The sequence below is a fragment of the Danio rerio genome, chromosome 5, assembly GCF_052040795.2.
Source record: "Danio rerio strain M-AB ecotype USA chromosome 5, GRCz13ab, whole genome shotgun sequence".
Lineage (NCBI taxonomy): Eukaryota > Metazoa > Chordata > Actinopteri > Cypriniformes > Danionidae > Danio > Danio rerio.
The window spans coordinates 44,626,597-44,649,576 of NC_141025.1; the positions used below are offsets into that span (position 1 = coordinate 44,626,597).

At 36.5% G+C, this 22,980-nt stretch overlaps 1 protein-coding gene and 1 long non-coding RNA gene across 18 annotated transcripts in view; one reads left to right on the forward strand and one right to left on the reverse strand.

Moving 5' to 3' along the window:
• Positions 1 to 22,980, forward strand: part of rufy3 (RUN and FYVE domain containing 3) — an 881,807-nt gene that overhangs the window by 856,122 nt on the left and 2,705 nt on the right. For 2 of the 17 annotated variants that reach the window (XM_087251871.1, XM_087251869.1), the window contains exons 2-16: positions 4,825 to 4,884; positions 6,362 to 6,535; positions 8,984 to 9,101; positions 9,188 to 9,289; positions 11,796 to 11,919; positions 12,075 to 12,139; positions 12,242 to 12,307; positions 12,400 to 12,469; positions 15,283 to 15,375; positions 15,477 to 15,560; positions 15,641 to 15,808; positions 17,262 to 17,359; positions 19,712 to 19,831; positions 22,608 to 22,734; positions 22,835 to 22,911. In XM_087251871.1, the coding sequence (XP_087107997.1) occupies positions 4,825 to 4,884; positions 6,362 to 6,535; positions 8,984 to 9,101; positions 9,188 to 9,289; positions 11,796 to 11,919; positions 12,075 to 12,139; positions 12,242 to 12,307; positions 12,400 to 12,469; positions 15,283 to 15,375; positions 15,477 to 15,560; positions 15,641 to 15,808; positions 17,262 to 17,359; positions 19,712 to 19,831; positions 22,608 to 22,734; positions 22,835 to 22,911 (1,546 nt within the window). 17 annotated transcript variants of the gene reach the window in all.
• LOC148679708 (uncharacterized) overlaps positions 1 to 22,980 on the reverse strand; it is an 890,299-nt gene that overhangs the window by 461,457 nt on the left and 405,862 nt on the right. The gene's annotated exons all lie outside the window — the stretch shown is intronic.

Consider the following 22,980-nt stretch of genomic DNA (forward strand, 5'->3'; position numbering starts at 1 on the left):
CGTGTGTGTCCCCCTCCACCATCTGCTCACGTGATTCCCACAATCCTCCTCAGCATCACTGCAGCCATCTTGGTCAACACCCTCCCATCTGCAGCGCTCTCAGCCAATCATGCAAAAGCAAGCGGCTGGGCTGTGAGCAAGGGAGGGACTGAGAGAGAGAGAGACGTCTATGATTGTAGCTCCACTGAGGCTCACACAGCATCTCAATCCCCTGGCTGTGCTGAGCCAGAAAACACTCAAAGCCATTATTCACAGGCGAGGATTGTAGCTGTCGTTGCTCATTTACAAGACGAGGCCAGTGTTGAGCCCTGGAAGAATAACACCCCTTTTTGTCAAGCTTGTCGTGAACTGCTGGTGGATTTTTTTTTTCTTCTCTCCTTTCTTTCGTTTCTCTTGCCTCTCCTTTTTCATTCTTCCTTTGTTTTGGACAAGACTCTTGGTCGAAGTGGATCGGAGAAGACAACAAATCACTCCTCTTCCTTGCACCTGACTCTTCCGGCCATCGTGAGTGTTGTTTTCGTCGCAGCTCCAGCTATCAGCTGAGTCACCATGTCTGATCTGACGCCCCAGAGCGAAGCCCCCACCCCCACCACTGACAAGATCACACAGGCTGCCAGGGAGACCATCTACCTATGCAACTTCCGCGTGTCGGTGGATGGCGAGTGGCTGTGCCTGCGAGAGCTCAACGACATTTCGCTCACGCCAGATCCCGAGCCAGCTCATGAAGGTAGGAGCTCACAGCATCACTAGGCCTCCATGACTGTTTTGGTGCTGGGCGGTGCTGGCCCAGCCTTCCACCATCACGCTCTCAGCCGTCCCTTCAGGCCTGCCTGGAAATGTAGTTTTTAATGCAGCTCCACTGTTTGTGTGTGTGAAGGTATTTTCCTATACACTGAAGGATTTGAGGGAAGCATTTGGGGTTTTGCAGCTTTATTTAAATTCAGTTACAATCACATTGAATAAATTAAGCAGATGCTTCAGAATGAAAGTCATTCCTGTGTGAAAGTAAACTCAAAAATGTAACTGTAACTCCTGACTGTGACTTTTAGATTCATTGGTTGCAATACATTTAGTTTCTTAAAGGTGAAATAAAAAAAAAATTGATGTTAGTTTTAAGCATATTTATAAGTTGGAGTGCTCCGAAACAGTGACAAAATTTGCATTTAAAAATGTATAAGAAATGATGTAAACATCTAAAGCTTGCCGTCACTTTTGCCTAATTTCTCATCAAATCCCGACCAATCAAAGGCTCTCTAGCATCCGACATACCCTGCCATGCAAATAAATGTTTCAAAGCACTTCACTGGACCTAAAGGTGAAATAGGCCTGTTCTCAGCAAAAAAAGCTGTATTTGTAGAGGTAACAATAATATTTTGTTCCTATATTAAGCACAGTTTGCACTGAAATTCTTACATTTGTTTTGTTCTTATGTCTGTCAGTGTTTTTGTTGCTCATTAGATGGAACAATTTCTGAAAGGGATTCCTGTGAATTTGTTCCTCTTTATTTTTGAGGCGTTCGATGAGCATGAATCATAGAATTATAATGGTTATTAAAACTTTATAGGATTTTGTAGTGAGTATTAGTTTTGTGTGAATAGTAAAAAGCGGTAAGAAAGAAGTTGGCATCCTGAAGAAACTCTAATTGAGTCGAGGGGAAAGTAAAATTATGTAACAAATAAGAAAAAACAGTCTGGACATTGAGAATTATTAATATTTTGTCAGAATTATTAATATTTTGTATTTCATCCATCCATCCATTCACAGATTTGTTTTTTTCAAGTTGCTCAAGTTTTTGTGCAAACCAGGTTCGTTACAGATGAATCACAGATTATTTTGTAAAACTTTCAAAGAGGATGTCAGAAAAGCAGTCGTGCGAATCCAAGGGAGATGGTCCTGAGATTCCTTATCAATCAAATGTCCTGAAGGGATGCGATCAATAAGTAAAGAAAAAAGAAGACATGTTAACATGTCCACATGTTAAGATTAAGAGCAACAGTTATTTCAGTCTAATGTATTTTCTTATCTTCTGCTGAGCAGGAAACCGGCTTGTAGCAAGATCAGGAATAGAAGATATTATTTGAAATAGTCTGTTTGCAGTGTTCTCCTTTAAGATAATTATAAACTTTATTAGTTGTTTGTTGGTCATAGACCTTTATTTACATGGATTGCATCACATTTGAACGGTTTGACCTATTTGTCTTTTCACATTCACATTGCAGTAAACCTCTATCTTCAAAGAACCACTTTTTCCACCAGGTTTCATAGAAGTTATGTCTGTCTCTTTTCTTAGCGATCTCTCCTGTATTTTCTTCAGAGGTGGTTTACATAAATATGACATATATGACTGTTAATATTGGTTAGTTGCCATTTTACCTTGGTCTGTTTCACTGCATGCAGACGTTCTTTCTTTGTAATGTGTTTGGTGTGTTCTGCCTCATTAGGTATCATGGTTTGTTTGATCCCCCCCACCCTCACAGCCAAGCAATTTAGAAAATCTTAATGAAACTTTTCACTGTTCACCTAAAACAGAAAATTATTACAATTTACAATCTTTTGGATAACACAAACAAATGTTGACTTGACTTAATTTTGTATGGCGAAACAAATTTTGTATGGTGACAAATCAGTCATTTGTGTTTTTTCAAAACAAAAGAAGTCGTCACACAGGTTTAGGACAACCCCTGTATTTCTTTCCTTCTCTATTTCTGTATTTTTTCTGTCTTTCTGTATTTTTTTCTTTCTCTATTTCTTTCTACATTTCTTCATGTGTCTCTTTCTTTCTTTCTTTCTTTCTTTCTTTCTTTCTTTCTTTCTTTCTTTCTTTCTTTCTTTCTGTCTTTTTCTTTCTCTCTTTGTGTCTGTTTTTCTGGCTTTGCCTTTCTTTATGTTTCTTTTTTTCTGTATTTATTTACTTTTATTTCTCATTCTGTAGGTAAAGAAGAAATACTGCATTCTTTGATTAGGCCTTGTGTCTAATTAATTGATGTAAATAATAATAAAGTAGTCAGTAGAGCATTTTCTGAGGTCCTTCTATAAGCCCTGATCAGATCACTCGAACTGGTCAGATCTGTCTCTATTTTCTTGACGTAGGGTGTTGTGGGGAGTCATAAACGACAAATGGGCATAGTGACACAGGATTCTACATGTAATGTGGCATAGTTCACGACAGCCGATACCATGTCTGTGACGCTTCACAACACCATCGCAGGAAGTCTAGCTTGTTTCATTTTTTCACCAATCTTTACATTGAGTTCCGTCATGTGGGTGAAACTGGACAGTAAGAGCACAGAATTTTTCAGTTATATCTGTGGATACTGCTGTTAATCCGTGGGTCAGGTATTTTAAAAAAATAGGCTGCATATTTACTTATGAGTGGGTCTCAGGTGGATGAGTTCAATCATTGGTTATGCAAACTTTAACTACTTTTTCTAAAATATTAATGTTTTAAGCAAATTTATTTGACAGACTGGTACAAATATACAGACATCTCCATTCTCACAACGAGTTTCTGAGGTCTCTCAACCTTCCGACCAAGTTTGTTCTTCCAAGGTAATCTGGGAACACGTTTAGTGCTACTAATTCATTGCATTTCCTCACCAGCAAACTCACCAGCAATCTATAATTTTGTCATTAACAGTGAAAACAGTTTAATATAAGTTTATCTGAAACTGAATATTTCATTTGAATTTTATTTAAGCTAGATTTTATTTTATTTAACAAACCAGTTTGTGTTTTCGCGCTGAAGTATATATCGGACTGATTTTGAAGCACTTTCACTTCAGATGTTATTCGTTATTCTTGGTCGGTTATCTACTAGATAAACAACAAAAAAATTAAGATACAAATTATACCAAATAAAATAAATTTCAAAAAGAAAATTTTTCCAAAAAAAATATACAAATAATTTTTTTGTTTGAGCCCATCCATTACTCAACTGTGGAGGTGGATGATTTGTTTTGTTCACTGGAAGAGAGAGGATTAAATTAATGCTTCACTGTAATTGTTGTATCACAATCCTCTGTCATATGTTTGCAATTTTTTTTATATATCATTATTTTGTCTTGAGCATCTGATTTTTCCTTGGTGCTGGTGTGCTTTCATTTTCTCCGTCTCGAGGCAAGTTCAGGCAAGGGAGTGTTTATTAAGCAACACATGGCTGGATAATATACATTTAGATTTAAAAGAAAATATCTTAATATTAAAAAGGAAATATATGTTTGAATCTATTAATCTCATACCGAATTACCTTAAATAATGTAGCCTAGTTAGGAAGCATCAGTATTCGTTAAGATTGACATAACATAAAAAACATTGAATTTAACAAGATAAGAAATATTGTTATCATAACATATGTGACTTCTTTGGAAAATAATAACACTCGCCGTAGACGTCATGGCATAATTGATCATAAAGGAACATATAGTCTGGCACACTTGTTACCCATGACAAGTCAAGATCGTCAAGTCGGATAATCTGTCATAGTGACTTTTGTAGCTGACAATAAAAATCATGTGATCTGATCAGAGCTTAAGTCAAAATACATCATAGTAGCTGTCTTCCAACACATAATTATAATTAGCTTTTAAAGACTATTGACACTCAGGCTGCTATTATTAGCTTCTCCTCTAGTGCTTCTGAAGACATTCACTTGGAGAAAATATGTGCTAATATTAAACAGTGAGAGAGAACAAGCTTGGCTTTGTAGAATCACGTTCCTATAACATATTGCGTGTTCCCTCTTGTTGTTGCTTTGGTTTACTCCCATGATGTGCATGACCCAATCCTTTTCTGCTTTTTTTCTGTTTTTCATTGCCTTTTGCAAAGACTCATGGGAGGATTTCACAGATTTGGTGGAGCAAATGCAAATGCTTGATGAGTTTAAAGGTGCGTATGGTGGCATCATTCACCCCAGTCCACCTCATCCCTTCCTCGGGCACCATCATAAAACCACAGCAGATGTAGCTGTTTGGCCCTGTCTTTACCGAATCAGCCTCCCTGAATGGCACATTCACAGCACAGCTTCCAGAGCTTTTCCTCTTGTTCTCATGTTGATAAGTTCTTGCTCTGTTTGTCCATCTCTATGATCACCCTTCCTTTTTTAAAATTGTCATTAATAGCTTTTTCATTTTGCTAGCTCTCTTTATTGTTAGCAAAATATCTGGTGACTCATTTGGGTGCATTGCTCTTGTCTGGCTTAATTTTTTTGGCTGTCTCACTGCCTCACCCCATGCTCTGGCTGGTTTATTGCATGATTTTACCAATGTTTTATGCCCATAGTTAAAATTATTTGGATTTAGGCCTGTAATTCAAAGAATTTTCAATAATGCAGAGAAAATGTCTGTGTCTCTGTGTCCTGGACTCCTGACAGAGTCTGACTTTGTTTTGGGTAATTTGTTTATCCTTTGCGTGTAGGCTTGACTCAATCTTTAACATGTAAAGCTTCACCCTTTGGTTTTAATAGCTGGTGAATCCTAGCGTCAGTTGGATTTTCTTTACATTTGACGGTCTTGGAACATCATAGTTTTTGTTGTTGCAGTGATTTAAGATGATTGTATGAGGAATAGTTATTTAAAATAACAAGACTTAAAATAACAATACTTAATCTGACATCTTTATAATTGTTTTAATTTATTTTTAAAGTCGCTATGCTGTGGAAAATGACCCTCCTGGAAAATTTTGTCAAGAAGTAGTTTTATACATTTAAAATTTCTAGTTTTCATGACTTTATATAAACTATTTTTAAACAGTCAGATGAAGGGATTTTGAAGTAAAAAGGTTTATAGCCTTTTTCCTCAGTGCTCTCCTTTATATTGTCCTTTATATTCCTTTCCCTCAATTCTCTCCTAAAAAACATCATTGCTATTGGCTAACAGAAATGCATTGAAAGACTTGATGATGAAATGATTGCATTACTGTGGGTGTGTTTTGAATTAGGGTGAGGCCTGAGAACTGAAGCTCAAAATTCAATTCAGTAAAAATTAATTTACTGTACTTCATGCAATTTGTTATGCATTCCTTGTTAGGTTGCATTGTATTTTATTTTCCCTAAAACAATCATCTCTTTTGTCACTTTTATCTGAAACATGGTTTAGATGCTAGGACGAAATTCGTTCACATCTTCTGTTTGACCATTTTACAAGCATCAAACAGAACTTGGTAATGTAGCCTGAGTCAGTTGGATTGCTCTTCAAGTCTTTTCATTTAGTTTTTTTTTTTTTTTTTTGTGAGAAGTACTTCAGTCAAACCCATCATAATCTGCTTATTATGTTATGATTTATGTGCAGGACATGTCACGTTGAGAGCATTGTGTCATATATAACTTGACATCTTATTTCATGTTTGAATTTCTGCTTCATTCTAGATCCCAAGGATCCCATTGCCATTGAGAGGCTTAACCTGATGAACATGGCTAAACTAAGCATTAAAGGCTTGATCGAGTCTGCACTGAACCTGGGCCGCACACTGGACTCAGACTATGCCCCATTGCAGCAGTTTTTTGTTGTCATGGAGCACTGCCTGAAACACGGACTAAAAAGTAAGTTCAGCAAATCCCAGCTTAAATTCCAGTATGTTCATTGCATAATAATAGTATGACCATTTGGTCATTAATTTTGATAATTGCTGATTAGACAGTATTTTGGTATGTTGCATATACTATTTGTAATCATGTATGTATAGTGTGCCAGAGTTTTTATTTTATTTTTTGCATTGCATTGGAAAATGGTTTACAGTGCAGGCAGTATTTAAAGAAACACTCCTCTTTTTATATGTGCTAATTGTACAACTCTCCTAGAGCAGGGGTTTTCGAACTTTTAGAACAATTGCCCCCAAAAGTTTGTTTAATTTCAATCATGCCCCTCAGACACCCCTCCATAGAGCCAAAATTATAATGCATGCGCAAACATCCTTCACATATTACTTGCTGTGTTTAAAGTGCATAGAATTAATTACATTGAAACATAAATATAGCTTACCTGATTCAGTGTGATGGCTCAGCCTTTTCTGTGAGGACAACATGCTAATCGGTGGTCAGATTCCTGACACAACTAACCGCAAATCATCTATTATCTGTCAATAAGAGTGAGCATACTTGCTTTTGATGTACATACAAACAGAAAATGCTGCTTCGCAAAGCCAAGTTCACAGAGCCCTGACGGTGTGGTTGAGTCGAACATTGAGTATGTTTACATGGGAAACAATACTTTAATATGATTTTAATAGGATTAAGACAATAGTCTGATTAAGAGACTACCATGTAAACAGCAATTTCTGAATACCTTAATCTGATTAAAGTCTGAACTAAACAGAAATGGAATTAAGATGTGGAGTGTGCATATATTAGTGGCTTTATTGAAGTAAACACCGCAATCCAACTATTACCGTCATGTAGGACTTTTCGCTGCATTTTGTGACAAGATCCACACACGCGGCTGTTAGTAAAGGACCACACACACACACACACACACACATGAAATGCAGAAGGTTTTTGTCTTTCTATTCGACGTGCAGTATCAATAAAACCAACACTTTTCCACCGGTCATACATATATGCATCAAATACTCCAGTTTGTCATTGGGGCATGAATGAAATGTTTATGAGTGAGTGTGAAACTGCGGAACTGCATTTAAAGTCGAGAAATTGAAGATGAAACATCCAAAATTACATGCAGGAAACGTGGATAGCCTGGTTCATTGAAGGGACATTAAACATTCAAAAAGCACTTTACATAATTATATTATTGTCTTATTTAGATTAAGGCAAATAATTACATAACTGATGTCCATGTAAATGTAGTCAGTAGTCTTCAAGGTAACTGAAAGATCCAGATGGGCATCCTGCTGATTTCATTCAGAAGGGCAGTTTTTGTTCAGACGGCTCACCGGTTTGACTTTCATTAATTCACCGTCATTCGTTTTAAAAAACACCTGCTTTATTTTAGTTTTATATATAGCAGAACACATTAACTCAACAGGTGCCTGATAGTTAGCAGTGGAGCTAACGTTATTCATATTATTCCATCTAATGATCACATAAAAATTGTCATCATAATTTACTCGAGTGCACGCCTCAATGTCTCGCGCCTCCCTTAATATGTGCTGGCCCCCCCTGGTGGGGCTCGCCCCACAGTTTGAAAACCCCTGTCCTAGAGTAAAGGCCCTTTTATATTTCAAATGAAATTGAAGAACGAACTGAAATTCCATAATTTCAAACAAAACCCAAATGAAACTAGGCCCTTTTAGGTTTTTGGCAGTTCAAAACATCTCACAAAAGTGAACTTCACTTTGACTCATAAAAATATTTGAGCTACCATTGCTACATGACTCTTACCCAATCAGTGGTTAGGTTCTGGAACGTCCCCTTAGACCTACACATTTTTTCAGTACATCAGGATCAAATGGGAGAACAGCATCCAAAACAACAACAACACTACCAATAAACTGGAGGACAGAGGAGCAGAACTGGTGATGTGATGCTCTGTGGTGGTGCTTTCGATGGAGAAGCCTGTTTGCCAGATATTTATGAAACTGTTCTTCTTTCACAGTCACCATTGTCGAGCTGAATGACACATTTACAAGTTACAACACTGTGTACTGGTGTTTTCTAACCTGATATGGCTAGGAACCATACTCTCATTCAATAATCAAGTAATAATGAAGCAAATTCACTGCAGTTCCATGTCTGCAGCAGGTGCATTGATATTACACAGTGTCACTGGCACACACACCTTGTGCAAGCAGGTGGTCACATTGGAAGTTACCTTGTTGGTGACTATTTTCGGGTTCTGCATAAAATGTCCTTGTACCTGCTGCATTCATGGTAAGGCAGGAAGGCGTCTTGATCATGAGAGTATAATGCCTAGAATGAGAGTATAGTTCTTACCCATGTTGTCCCCATATTGTATCTTCATGCTTTGAGGGGATTGTGCTACCCACTGCGTCACCGTGACTCCCTCTACAATTTTAATTTTGAAAATTTTTTTAGGTAAGAAAACGTTCCTTGGGCAAAATAAGTCATTTTGGGGTCCTTTGGAGCTTGTAGAAAAATTGACTCCAGAGGCTGGTGAGATCACAGCCAGTGTCAAAGACCTTCCTGGACTCAAGTAAGAGAATGTTTTCAATCTGAACATATCAAATATTTTATGCTTGCTGTGTATCAGCCTAAAAACTTGTTTTCTTTTTTTCTCAGAACCCCATTAGGAAGAGGCAGAGCATGGCTTCGTCTGGCTTTGATGCAGAAGAAGCTCTCAGATTACATGAAGACCATAATCAACCGAAAAGACCTGCTTGGGTACAGTTCCTGCTTTTTAATTAACTTTTATTATGCTCTTTAAACATTATTTTGCATCTCCCATATTCTGTAATAGCCAGAAAATCTGAGCACATCACACTTGTCCTAAGGTCTTTGCATTGGCTCCCAGTTACATTCAGAATAGATTTTAAAACATTATTACCTGTCTATAAATCACTAAATAGCCTAGGACCTCTATAAATTACAGATATGCTCACTGAATACAACAGGTCACTCAGATCTTTAGGATCACATAAACTAGAAATTTCAAGAGTTCAGTCAAAGCAGGGTGAATCGGCCTTCAGCTAAGCCCCTTGCTGCTGGAATCAGCTTCCAGAATTGATCAGATGTGCTCCAACATTAGGCACATTTAAATCAAGACTGAAAACGCATCTGTTTAGCTGTGCTTTTACTGAATGAGCACTGTGCTACATCTGACAGATCGCAATATTCTGTCTTTCTTTTCTTTTTAATTCTTTTATAACCTGTTTTAACACATTTTGATTAGTTTTTAATGTTACGACCCTGTTTTCCCTTTTCTTCCCTTTCGGTGGTCTCACAGTGTGACGTCACAGTTAATTAGTTCATTTATGGGTGGTGGATGTATATATTTGAATCTTTTGTGAAGAACGACACTTCCTCTGGTGGAGATTTATTCCCCAGAGAGGTCATTTTGTTCTAACTGTTTTGTTTTGTCACCTTATGTTTGTGTGTTCTAGAGTGTTGTATTTTGTTGAGAGAATTTCAGCTGATTTCTTATTTATTTCTAATCCCTTGACAGTTTGTTATATTTGGTCAGTCCCTTCAATAAATGTGTATTTCATTATATGCCTTTTAGTGAATCTGATCCTTTTTATGGGACGGTCAGGAGCGAGCTCATTTTTAATTCTTTTAACCATTTTTATTTTCTTGTTTCTTTTATTCATGTTTATGTAAAGCACTTTGAATTACCATTGTGTATGGAATGTGCTATATAAATAAACTTGCCTTGCATTGTTTTGCCTAATATAGCTGTTAGTGTAAGTCCCTGGTGTTCATGCAGACCAATTATGAAAATCCATTAGAACAGTTTTCAACCTTTTTTTTTTTTTTTTTTTGGCCTGAGACACCTTTTCCCCTTGAAAATTGTGTAAGCAACCCCCAACATTTAATGATATTATTGCTCATATAAGTTTGCAGTTAGGATGACAAAAGAAAAATTGTTTTCAAGCAAACTTTATCTATGTTTATGCACAAATAATTGCCTAATATAAAATGTAGCTCCCTGATTCAATAAAGGATTGACTCTTTCACTGGTGTTTTCCCCATGATTTATTTTCAGTACAGCATTCACTTCACTGACGCCGTCATCTACATCAAACACCTTACACCGTAGGCCAAACACCTTTCACCATACTCCGAGCACATTGCACCATACGGCTAACACCGTAAGAGCTTGTATACAAAGAGAAAATTAAACCAAATGTAAGCAAATATGAAAACCGTATACAAACAAGCAGACATCACTTAAACTCAATATACAAACTCAATACAAACAAACAAACATATTAAACGAAGTATCAGTACCTTGTTCTCCAATCAAACCAGAAGCTAAACCTTTAGTCCGTAGCAGACCGCACAGCTGGGACGCCGTGATCATGTGCGATCTTTCTGTGTTTGTTTATATCCGTAATGGTAATTCATTCAAAAAAAGACTTCCGCTTTTACACTTTACACTTCGTAACATAAATACCAAAAATATCAAATATACATATAATAAAGGAGAGAGAGAGAGAGAGAGAAGTATATACACAATATAAACATATTGTAGAAATGATACAATAACAAAGACACCATGTCAAAGTTATGAACATAAAATATAACAGCAAAACATCAGTAGGCCATTCATAACTGAAAAACGTAAGCCTTTTGCCAATTTTTTTTTAAGTTTCTTAAAGTTTCTTGTCAGTAGCTGTGACGTCCCTCATCTCATTTTGAATGTGTGTCAATTCTTTTGCCTTTCGCTCAAAAAATACTCTGGGCTTATTGCGATATTGGGAATAAGTCGTTTGTGAATGTTTTATTAATTTGGACAGACTCATGCATTCGTTAGAAAGAACTTACGCAGATAAATAAACTGTGGCTGGGTCAGGGACTCTTTGCTTCGAGAAAATAAAATCATAGTTCAGGTAGTTATCTTGGTATTTCCTCCATTCATGTGTTCAGTATTGCTAGTGCTGCAACCCAAAATGTTTGCAGCTTTCTTACCTGGGTTCAGTATGCTTGTGTCATTAGTATTGACTGTTGAAGGTGAATCAGTGAGACTCTGAAATTTGTCCCCTTTTTTTTGGGCAGCCAAGATGACAAAATAGCTTGCTGAGGCCCCCTTATGGGTCGGGACCCCCCTGTTGGGAACCGCTGCCTTAGAACATTCTGCAATAAGGCACTTTAATATAAACGCTGTAATTGTGGTTGTGTGAACCAGATTTGGCAATGTTTTATGTTTACCGTTGTTGTTGTTTCTCAGTGAATTCTACGAGCCCAATGCTCTCATGATGGAGGAGGAAGGAGCTGTGATTGCTGGGCTGTTGGTGGGCCTGAATGTCATTGATGCTAACTTGTGTATGAAGGGAGAAGATTTAGACTCGCAGGTATTTATTACTTTCTTTGTACTCTACTTAAGCAATGGAGGACAACAGATGATTGTGTAGAGCATTATCTTTATTGCATTGTCCTTCTCCCAAAGTGCCAAATGGTAATTATATTAGTTTTTTACAGGGTACTAAGATCTCCTCTCTCTTATTAGGTTGGGGTCATCGATTTTTCCATGTACCTGAAAGACGGCGCACACAGCAGCAAAAGCACAGAGGGGTAAGTTCATTTTTTCACTTCCTCAATTGAACTAGTTGTTTTAGTCTGACAGGTTTCGTGAAAAATCTCCATACTTCCTCTAAAGTAAGTCTTTGCTTGCAGCGATGGACAAATCACAGCTATTCTTGACCAGAAGAATTATGTGGAGGAACTGAATAGACATTTAAGGTGCGGTGGGTTTACCCTTGTGGGTGTATTTGTGGCTAGCTGCTCATTTGTAAAGCATTGTCACGTTGTCTTTCTAAATTCCTCTTTCACAGTGCATCGGTGAATAATCTGCAAGCCAAAGTGGATGCACTGGAAAAGTCTAACACAAAACTTACAGAGGAGGTGGGTAAAAATAGTTGGTTAATGGACTGATTAAGTTGTGGGAAATAAGTGCATGGAAAATAATTTAATAAATGTTAATAAATAATTTCTAAACCTGCAGAAATCACATCACATATTCAAGCACAGATGTTTACTCTTGCTTACTCTTGGTGTTTGTAAGAATTTGGTATTGAACGGATATTCTCACTCACTATTTACTCACCCTTGTGTGCTTTAAAATCTTTGAGTTTCTTTCCTGTTGAACACGCAATAATACATTTTTAATAAAGTCGAAGACTAGTAAAAATTGACTTCCATAGTAGGAAAACCAAATACTACAGTATAAAAAATGATTAGATTACAGGTTTACAGCATTCTTTAAAATAAAGTCAAACAAAAAAGAAAGCCAAACAGGTTTAGAACAATTGAAGGGTGAATGATGAATTTTCTGCTTCGAACTATCCCTTTAAGAGGTCTCATGCTTAAGAGGCTATATATAAATGATCTATTCCAGTGTTTCTCAGCCACTTTACTGGGGGACCACCAACGCTGCATGTTTTGAATGTCTCCTTTATCACACTCATTACAAGACTTTTAGCACTTTCTTAGGACACTGAACGCGTCTTGTGAGAGATGAGATGCTGCATTCTTCCTGATGGTCACATGACCTTCACGTATTTTTATTGGAAAATTATTCAAACATCACAGCATCAAACACCAGCGATTTACTGTTTTTTTTTTTCACTTTTCAATTTGTATATATAACATGCACAAATACATTACAAATATGCTTTGCACAATACAACTAAAACTGATTTTATTATTAAGAATCTGCAAACTCCCTTAATGTGTTTATTCCTCTAAGACTTTCATGGTAATGTTTACTTTCACTGTCTCATTTAGGGAAACTGCTGTGATGCGTGTTATCTCTGAATTTAAATAATAAATCTGTATAAAATGCTGCTCTTCCTAACTCCTTTATTCAGCCGCAATGACTTCTGGAACGAGAGCATTGCTTAAGTCTGCATCAACGTATCCTCTATCAAGAACACATCTGGGAACTTTCACGCATCCTCCGTTCTTGCGGTCTTGAGTTTTGTAACTGAACTTTGACAGTTGATGATTATGTTACACGAGAACAAAAGGATGCAAGAACGCTGAAGAACGCATATTAAGAAACAGCCATGAAAAATGTGCAGAGCTGCTGTTTCTCCAGGAATGTGGTCGAGATTATGAAATTGTAGCAAGTTTTATTAAATGTTGTAAAAGTTTCAGCAATTTTCAGCAAAAGTTAATTATGGTTCAATAGCACAATGTATGCTACTTCCAATAACACAAAATATTTATTGCAGCTAGTGTAAAAGGTCTGCAAAGTTTTATCCAAAACAAATTGATAGAAATTCCAAAAACAAAAAAACTTCTCTGACCACATTTCTAGAACTGCTCGATCGTGCAGATTCGCACTCTATAACATCAGAAAGGTCCGACCCTTCCTATCTGAACATGCAGCTCAACTGCTTGTTCAAGCTCTTTTTCTCTCCTGACTGGATTATTGCAACTCTCTACTAGCGGGGCTTCCAGCTAACTCTATCAACCTCTTCAGCTGCTTCAGAACGCAGCAGCACGAGTGGTCTTTAATGAACCTAAAAGAGCACATGTCACTCCGCTACTCATCCGTTTGCACTGGCTGCCAGTTGCTGCTCGCATCAAATTCAAAGCTCAAAGATGGAGCTTTAAAGCTGATGTTTGCCTACAAAGCGACCTCTGGCTTTGCTCCTTCTTATCTGCTCTCACTTCTGCAGATTTATGTGCCCTCCAGAAACTTGCGTTCAGTGAATGAACATCGCCTCGTGGTTCCATCCCTAATGGGGAAGAAATCAGTTTCCCGAACTCTCGCATTCAATCTGCCTAGTTGGTGGAATGAACTCCCTAACTGCATCAGAACGGAAGTCACTCGCTGTTTTCAAGAAACGACTAAAAACTCAAGTATTTAGTCTCCGCTTTCCTTACTAATCTGCAATTGCCTCTCTGGATACTGTACTCAATACTGAACTGTACTCAAAAATTTTTTTTAAAATTACTAATGCTTTCCTTTTTGGACTAGACCTAGGCCTGAAACTTGCCTATAGCACTTATTCATTGTTGCTCTTATAGTTGTGTAAATTGCTTCCTTGTCCCCATTTGTAATTCGCTTTGGATAAAAGCGTCTGCGAAGTGACTAAATGTATAATGTAAATGCGAACGCAAATACAATTCCAACCTGACCTGAAAATCACATTTGCATATACCACAAAAAACTGCTAAAAAAACTGCTTCATTCGGCTATGATTTTCTCAAGCTTTACTTGTTTTAAACCTTTTGAGTTTCATTCTTCTGTTAAACGCAGAATAAGATATTGTGAAAAATGTTCACCTATAACCAAAGCCTCCAGTAGTATTTGTTTTCAATAGATATAAGTTTTCAGTTGTCTTCAAAATATCTTGTAACAGAAGAAACAAGTGGTTTGAAAGCACTTGAGAATGAGTAAATTGTTATTGAATTAAGTGTTACTTAAGCGTAGACACTGAAATAAACTCACACATGGCCACACAGGACATGGTTTGTGTCACTAGTTAAAATTGCTCGATTCTCAGGATTTGAACATTCTATGAGACATTTGGGATAATGTAAACACATATGTTATCCAAGTATATAAGATCGTATTAGTCCTTTTTATATATTTTTATAAAACAGTCATACATATTGTGGTCTTTATGTAGGTAGATAATAGCTGTTAGTAGGCAATAATTCATTTGTTAACTCAACTATGTGTGCACATTCTGTTTCTTGTTTAGCTTGCTGTTGCAAACAACAGGATCATCACTCTGCAGGAAGAACTGGAAAGAGTAAAGGAAGAGGGCTCTTACTTTGTGGAGTCCAGTCGCAAGGTGAGCAAACACTGTGTTGAACTCACAACTATATAATTCAAATCACAGAAGGCTAACAATCAGTCCAACAACATGATTTATGACCTGTGTTCCTCCTGAAGGCTTCGAGGGCAGATGGAACTGCAAATGGCCAAGTGCTTGGAGAAACTCGCAAACAGCTCAAAGAGGAAACTCAGCTCAGACTTGTAAGTAAAACATTAATGTAAAGCAAAGTAGAGTAAGACACCATGTTAGAAGTGTATGATTGTGATTTGTGTGTGTGCAGGATGTGGAGAAGGAGCTGGAGCTGCAGATCGGGATGAAGCAGGAGATGGAGTTGTCCATGAAGATGCTAGAGAAGGACATCTGTGAGAAACACGATGCTTTGGTGGAGCTCAGACAGCAGTTAGATGACGTGCGCACACTCAATCATGAGCTCTCCGTTAAGTCACAGGTAGGAAAAACACACTTACAGGTTTCTCACATGAAAGTTTTACAGAGGAGCGGCTTCTCAAGCTTCAACACTTTTTTTTATACATACAATATATTGAGTCGGGACTATAGTTGAGCAGGAGCCATAGTTGAAAACATGATTTATGGGGTCTTGGCCATTTGTTTACTAAAAAGTTTATCATTTGCATGGGTCATTTGCATATTTTTTCTGTGTGCATTTCAGGTCAGTTTAAAGCATTCAGACACTAGAAAAATCAAATATTGCCATGTCAGTTACTTCAATTTATTATCTAGTAACTACTTGCTAGCTTGTAACTAAATTTGTTACTTTTGTTGCACCTCATGTTCTTAACGCAGTTAGTAAGTCATAAGCAGTCCATATGATAATGAATGAAGCTATACACAATCAGAAGCCATCCTGTTTCCCTTGTGAAATAGGAAAATAGCCTTAAATGTGCGTGAACAGAACACAAAGAAGTTATTAATATCCAAACATTAGGTGAAGTTTCATAAACTAATTTTGAGAAGAGCACATGATATGATTGAGCACGACTGGCTGCTCATCTGTAATCAGTAGTAATCTAATTAGATTAATCCAAGCTATATATATATATATTAATATATATATTTAATATAATTATTAAATTAATATAAATTTTTTGAAACATATATATATATATATATTTCAAAAAATTTATCAATATTTATTTATTTATTTATTTACTTTTTCTCCTACTGCTCTATTTTCGTTTTGGAAGAATACCCCCTTCCATCGCATCTCCTCCATTTTCCTCCCTTTTCTAAGGGGAGCTCTTGAGACCTACCTGATCTCAGATTACCTTATATGCTTATTGACTAGGCGGGAGCCTTGGGCCCAATTATCTCCAAGCTCAGTGTTCTCTCCTGGGCCAGCATACCAAACTTGCTAATAACAGCAAGCATATCTAAGTGGAAACTCTTGAAACTTGAAGTTAATTTAATAGTCTGCATATGGAAATGAAAATGAACAGGAAGAAAATTAAACTAGTTTCTCAATAACTGGAAAAAATGTAAGATTTGGCATGACATCAAAAACAGAAAAGCAAAAGTATGTAAGCAGCGTGAGATGAAGGATGAGGACTTGTGGTTCTTTATTATCAATCACGGGCTTATCAGTGTAATCTAATCTCGTTGTCATTTTTTTCCACTGTTCTTCATGAGTAGAGGCTGCTGTAAATGAACGTAGAGTTATATTTAAACTGAGTTCAATGGTGCAGCAAAACTATTTATGGTGTGTAAGCTGTAACTTAGTGTCCCTTTACATTGCAACTAGGCTACATTTTAACTTTCACTCTGTTGGTGCAACTGAACTTTCTGTTCATACATCTGAATCCTTGACAATATTAGTGCCACTTTTGTTTGAAAACGCAAAACTTTAACGTTCAGCCTGTTATTGGTGTGTGTTTGGCTTGTAGAGCTCAGAGAGCAGCGCAAAACAGAAGAGTGACATCATCGGCCGCTTGGAGGAGAAAACAAACCAGATGGGAAGCATCATTAAACAGCTGGAGAGCAGGTGAGAGATTCTGAATACATCAGCACAGCGTTTATTCATGACGCTATATTATGTAAGGTATTTGGGATACTAGTTTTATTTTATCATTTTTTTTATCAAAACTAATTTTAAACTATAAATAATTTTTAAGCTAAATAATATATTATTATTTTTGTTAAACATATTTTAAAATGTATGTTTAACATCAATTTGGACTATGTTTTGCTCTGTATAAAACGATTTCAATTGAATGTCAGGAGTTTACCTCTGCTCTGTATGATCATAAAACATAAATTGTTGTTATGGTCATACAAAGCAGAGTAAATTCCTCCCTCAGATATTAAACCTTTTGATAATTGTTACATATTTACCTATTTTTAATAAGTAGCTCGAATAGTAGAAACATTGACAAATAGTAATTTTGTATGAAATTCTTCCTGATATTTCAGCTATTTTTAATATATTTAAGAAAAGGTTTGGTCAAGTGATTTTTGCCAGATGTGGAATTGGTCAAACAAACTAACACATACATTTCTACTAAAAGATGAAGGTACTTGGTGCATGTTTTGTAATATAATTCATCTCTCTGGTAAACTTTATGTTGGACCAGTATGTCCTCGTTTGTAAAATGTTTTTTATTGTTTTTTATTAAATAAACTCATTTAAATAGTTGTTAATTAAAATGTTAAAATTTTAATCACAATTAATTTTACATTTTTAAAAAACCTATATTAATGTATAAAGTCCATTGTAATACAGCTTGTGTTTGTTTTGATAATTTTTATATGTATTATTCTTTATAGTTTTTGCCATAAAGATACCCAATGAAGCTGACATGGTATTACATAAAACATAATATACAATACAATACAGAACAGAGGTAATCTGGATTTTACTTGATATTGTTTTTATACAGTGTGATACAAAGTCCACATTGATGTTAAGGTAGTATATAAATAAATATAAATTAATGTATGACATACACAATCACACATGTAGAGCACGAATCAGAACCCTGATAAGTGAAGTCCACTTATTTCCTGTTTTTCCTACAAACAGTGCTGGCTCCCAACAATCTGTTTCTGCAATAACTTCTCTCTGTCTCTGCTGTCTTCTTTGTCAATCTTTTCTTTACCCTTACTTGTTTGTTTGATATTCTTCCATTCTATTCTTTTGTGTTTCCCCTCATTTTTCCCGAGCAGTGAGAAAGACATGGCTAAACAGGCACGAAGCTTGAACACGGCTGCTGGAAAACTCCTTCAGAGGCAGCAATAAAACCATTGTTACCAGCAGATAATTTCCAAAAAAAGCCTAAATTAAAAACAAACAAAACAAAAAAAATCAGATCTTCAGTTTGATTTCGCATAACATAGACGACTAGGTATTTATTTTATTACTGGGTTTCAGATCCATTCATTGCCGTTGTTTTGTCTCGAAATCGGACTGAAAACTACAGCTCTTGCTTCTGTCACCCCTCAGTTTTCAACAATGTACACCTGAACCAGTGCTCCTGTCTTTAGTCTCCCTCTGTATGTTTTAGCCGAAATAAAATGCAGCTCTTTTGGTCAATCTTTGAATAAAGATGGCAGACTTGTACATTTTAAGTAATGGAAATGCATCTCTCTTACTTCTCAATACTGAAAAATAAGGCTTTTTTTTTCTTTTCTTTTTTTTTGTAAACTTGCTACAATAAGACAAACCACAAACCAGTTCAGCACGGCAAAAAGATTCCTAACAAAAACGTACAATCTATTTATACTCTGTGTAAAAGTATACAACACTATAAAACATGTCATTGGGTTAATTTAGGTTAATCTCCAAATTATTGGACCTGAATATTTGACTTGTTTATGTTTTATGACGTTGAAGCTTTGATGGAAGCTCAAGCTAAGCAAAGCAACCAAGTTTCTTTCTCTCTGGCATATTCAAGAGTTTATTTGTGGATGTTGAGTGCAGAAATGTTTGCTTGGATTATTTTACAGCTGGCAAACGTCATAAAATCTGAATTTGATGCCGTGGTAGATGATGCTAAAACTCAAAAGCTTTGGAAAGATGTTTGTGTCCCCGAGCTTCTGCGGAAAGGATGCTAAAATCCTCTAAATTGTGAACGAACTGACATTGTATGTAGACCATAATATAGATGTGAACTGTAGCAAAACATAGCTTAATAAAAAACCAATCAGACACTTGTCAGACTGATTTGCTTTCTTGAGCACCTCCAGTTTTCGTTTGTTTCCTCCTGTCTTCTCCAGCTTGTCTTTTGAGTTCATCCTTCATGTCTTCTTGGTGCTTTTTCTTATTTAATTCGTCTTCGTTTTTCCATGGCTTTTAGTTTTCATTTCACCTCATTAAGTTAATGTGGCCCAAATTCAGATGTAAGAAGGCGGAGCGAGAGCGGGATCTGGCGGACGAGGCCAATCGACTCTTCAAGCAGGAGTTTGGGGACAAGATTGAGAGTCTGCAGACGGAGGTGGAGCAGCTGCGGAGACAGAGGTGCTGAGATTTACTCACTGAACTTTTTGTTACTAATACTGGTCAGTGGACATGCCGTTTATTAAGCTTTACAAAACAAACAAGTATAGTAACATCAGATAATATGTTAAGCATCGAATTGACATGTATGAAAAATTATAATATTTTAAAGCACTTGTTAATCCAGGATAACTTCTTGTACACATACTATACTAGACTTCTACTGTGTACATGTTTTAGGGTCAATGTCATGTTTTAAATGGCTCCAGTTGTGCATTATAAAAGATTTTGGTTTTGGGGGTCTTATGTTTTGGTTTTAGGGACACTTTTCTTGTCTTATAATATGCATTTTAGGGTTGGGTCGATGGCCATCGCTGATTGCTGATAGACATCACGATGCTAAGCCGGCATTGCGATCCTCCGCCCTGCCCCATCGCAGCAGCATGACACATGACCCCATTTACACTAATATTTCTTAGTTTTAAAATGGCATTTTAGAATAAAAACGATCCACGTCCACGATGGCGTTTTACCTAGCATTTCTGAAAAGCCCTCCTTCCATACTATACCGCTGAAAACGCACACATCACATGACCACACACACACTCTGGCATGTAGTGCAGCATATGTGCACGTCTAAGCTCCAGGCAGTCAGTGGGTGCTTTGAGCACAAAACCCCAGAGAGCAGTGCACATCGGACAGTTTATCAAGGATGTACCGCTGGATCACCTCTCACTATAGTTGTAAAACGTGATATTTAATTAATTTTGTCTCTAACAACTCTTCTGTCTTTTAAATCTATCAAGTAACGTGTCACAGTGTCAGTTCACTGCCTCAATCTTTTACTTTTACGCTTGTACTTAGTCATTTTAGCAATTACCTCAGGAACGGTTGGCTGGATCCTGTTGGTTGTACACCTTTTTTTACCAACCAAGTTTGTCGACGCCATTATAACAGATCACTGCCTGTTCGAGTCCCGCGGAAAAAGTGATTGACAGGTGGTAATTTGTGTGTATCTTATCCTTATTTATTTATGATTTGTTTATAGTTAAAACAAAGACCATGCGATTCACGTAGTTGAAATGGTAGGCTACAACAAATTAATTTGTTATTAATTAATTAATTGTTCAATTAATTGTTCAATGCCATCGTCCATTGCGATGTTTCACATTTCACATCGTATGATGGCAAGTTGGTAGACATCGCCCAACCCTATTGCATTTATTTTTACCTAATTATCCCAACGACTTCCTCCTGATTTGTTCGGTGATTCATTTGTTCACCAAACCCCTCCTTTGCGTGAGGCTAAAACATGTCATTGGGTTACATGTGATTGGCACGATGACTCAGTCTGTTTAGATTAGTTGACTGTGTTCAGCACGAGACAGAGAGAAACGCCTACCACGGTCAAGAAGTAGTGAAGAGTGTGTGTGAGAGCCCAATGCAGAAATGCATTAAAGCAATGCAGTTAAACACCAGCATATTACTCTACTCTTAAACCTAACCCTAAGTAATAAGTACAACAAACATTCAGTATTAATTCACACTGTGGCAAAAGTTGAACTATTTTAAAAATTGACCACCTCACGCGTGCGAGGAACAGCTGATGGTGGCCAGAGCAACAAACAACAGGAGATCGCGAGCACAAAACACATATAAATCAGTAAATGAAGAAGCACGTGTCGCATTTTCAACATGGTTTTGGACGCAATATGTGAATAGCCCATACAGATTTAACCTGAGAGAGACATTACAAGCACCGATCTATAAAAGAGACATGATTACAAGCCGACCTGAGCGATTACAAGTTACAACACACAATTAAATACATATTTTGCAGACTTCAGAAAACGAGGCAATCATTTTAATCACTCTTCACAATGTTAGGAAGAAGAAACACTTTATGAATTTATACTAGTATTTATTTAATTAGTAAAAAGGGGATATTTACAAATGTATTAAAGTAATACATTTGAAATTAAAAAAAGACACCGGTTTACATAAAACTGTAGTAAATAATGAAATTTTATCATTGTGTTTATCATTAATAAAAGCATCTGCTAAGTGATTCAATTTAAGTGTAGAATATTAAGGAATGCTTAAGCACCAAGTCAGCATTAATAGCATTAATTGTTTGTGTTTTATAACCATGAAAATGTATTATAGAATTTGTTACTGTACTTCTAATAAAATAAATGAAAAATGTGATGGCTATATATTAAAAAAAATAAATAAATAAATCAAACGTACCTTAGTATATTATTAAGTCTTAAAGGGATATTCACCCAAAAATGAAAATTCTTTCACCATGACCTTTACCCTTCATTTGTTTTAAAACTTTTCTTTTGCTGAACACAGATAGAGATATTTTGAAGAAATCTGGAAACCTGTAACTATTGGTATCTTGTTTTTCTACTGTGGAAGTCAGCTTTCTTCAAAATATCTTAATTAATATTAATTTATGGTAGGATGCGTTCACACTTGGTCCTACCCTGTACAGATACTTTCCAATAAAAGTGAACCAAATAAGATAAATTGTGTCTATGTGAACCAATTGTGAAGTGAACATTTTCTATTTTAGTTTTCTTATTGCAAGTGGCATGAACATAAATAGAAAAATAAACAAGCAAACATAAACAGGAATGTAAAATGTGTGGCTGATATTTACGCCAGTCTCCTGAACCCTATACTTAAAGCACACATGTGGTCATTATCGGGTATTTTTCGGCCACTGCTACTGTGTAAAATGCAGACATGTGCTTGTGAAAGTGAAAGAGTCTTTCTCTCTGTGTGATAGGTGGATTTTGGAACAAGAGCTGAAGAAAGGCAGAGATCATCCTGGAGTCCAAACACCTGAAACTCTGCTGGGAAAAACACCTCCGCAGCAGAGAGACAGCAAACAACACATCGAGGACATCAGAAAGGTGAAGCTCTTTCAAATTTCACTGAATTCACTGAATTTTCACATTAAGATACTTTCTCTGCATAAGTGTAGTTTTCTGAAATGCATACGTTTTTATATAGGAGTTAGAGTCTGTCAAAAAGGAAAATGATACACTGCGCACTGCACTAGAGGAAAAGACGAGTCTGAGTTCCAGTTTGTAAGTTTATCTTAAACACTGAAACCTTTGTGTTAAGCTGTATTAATGAACTGCAGTGTTATTGAAATA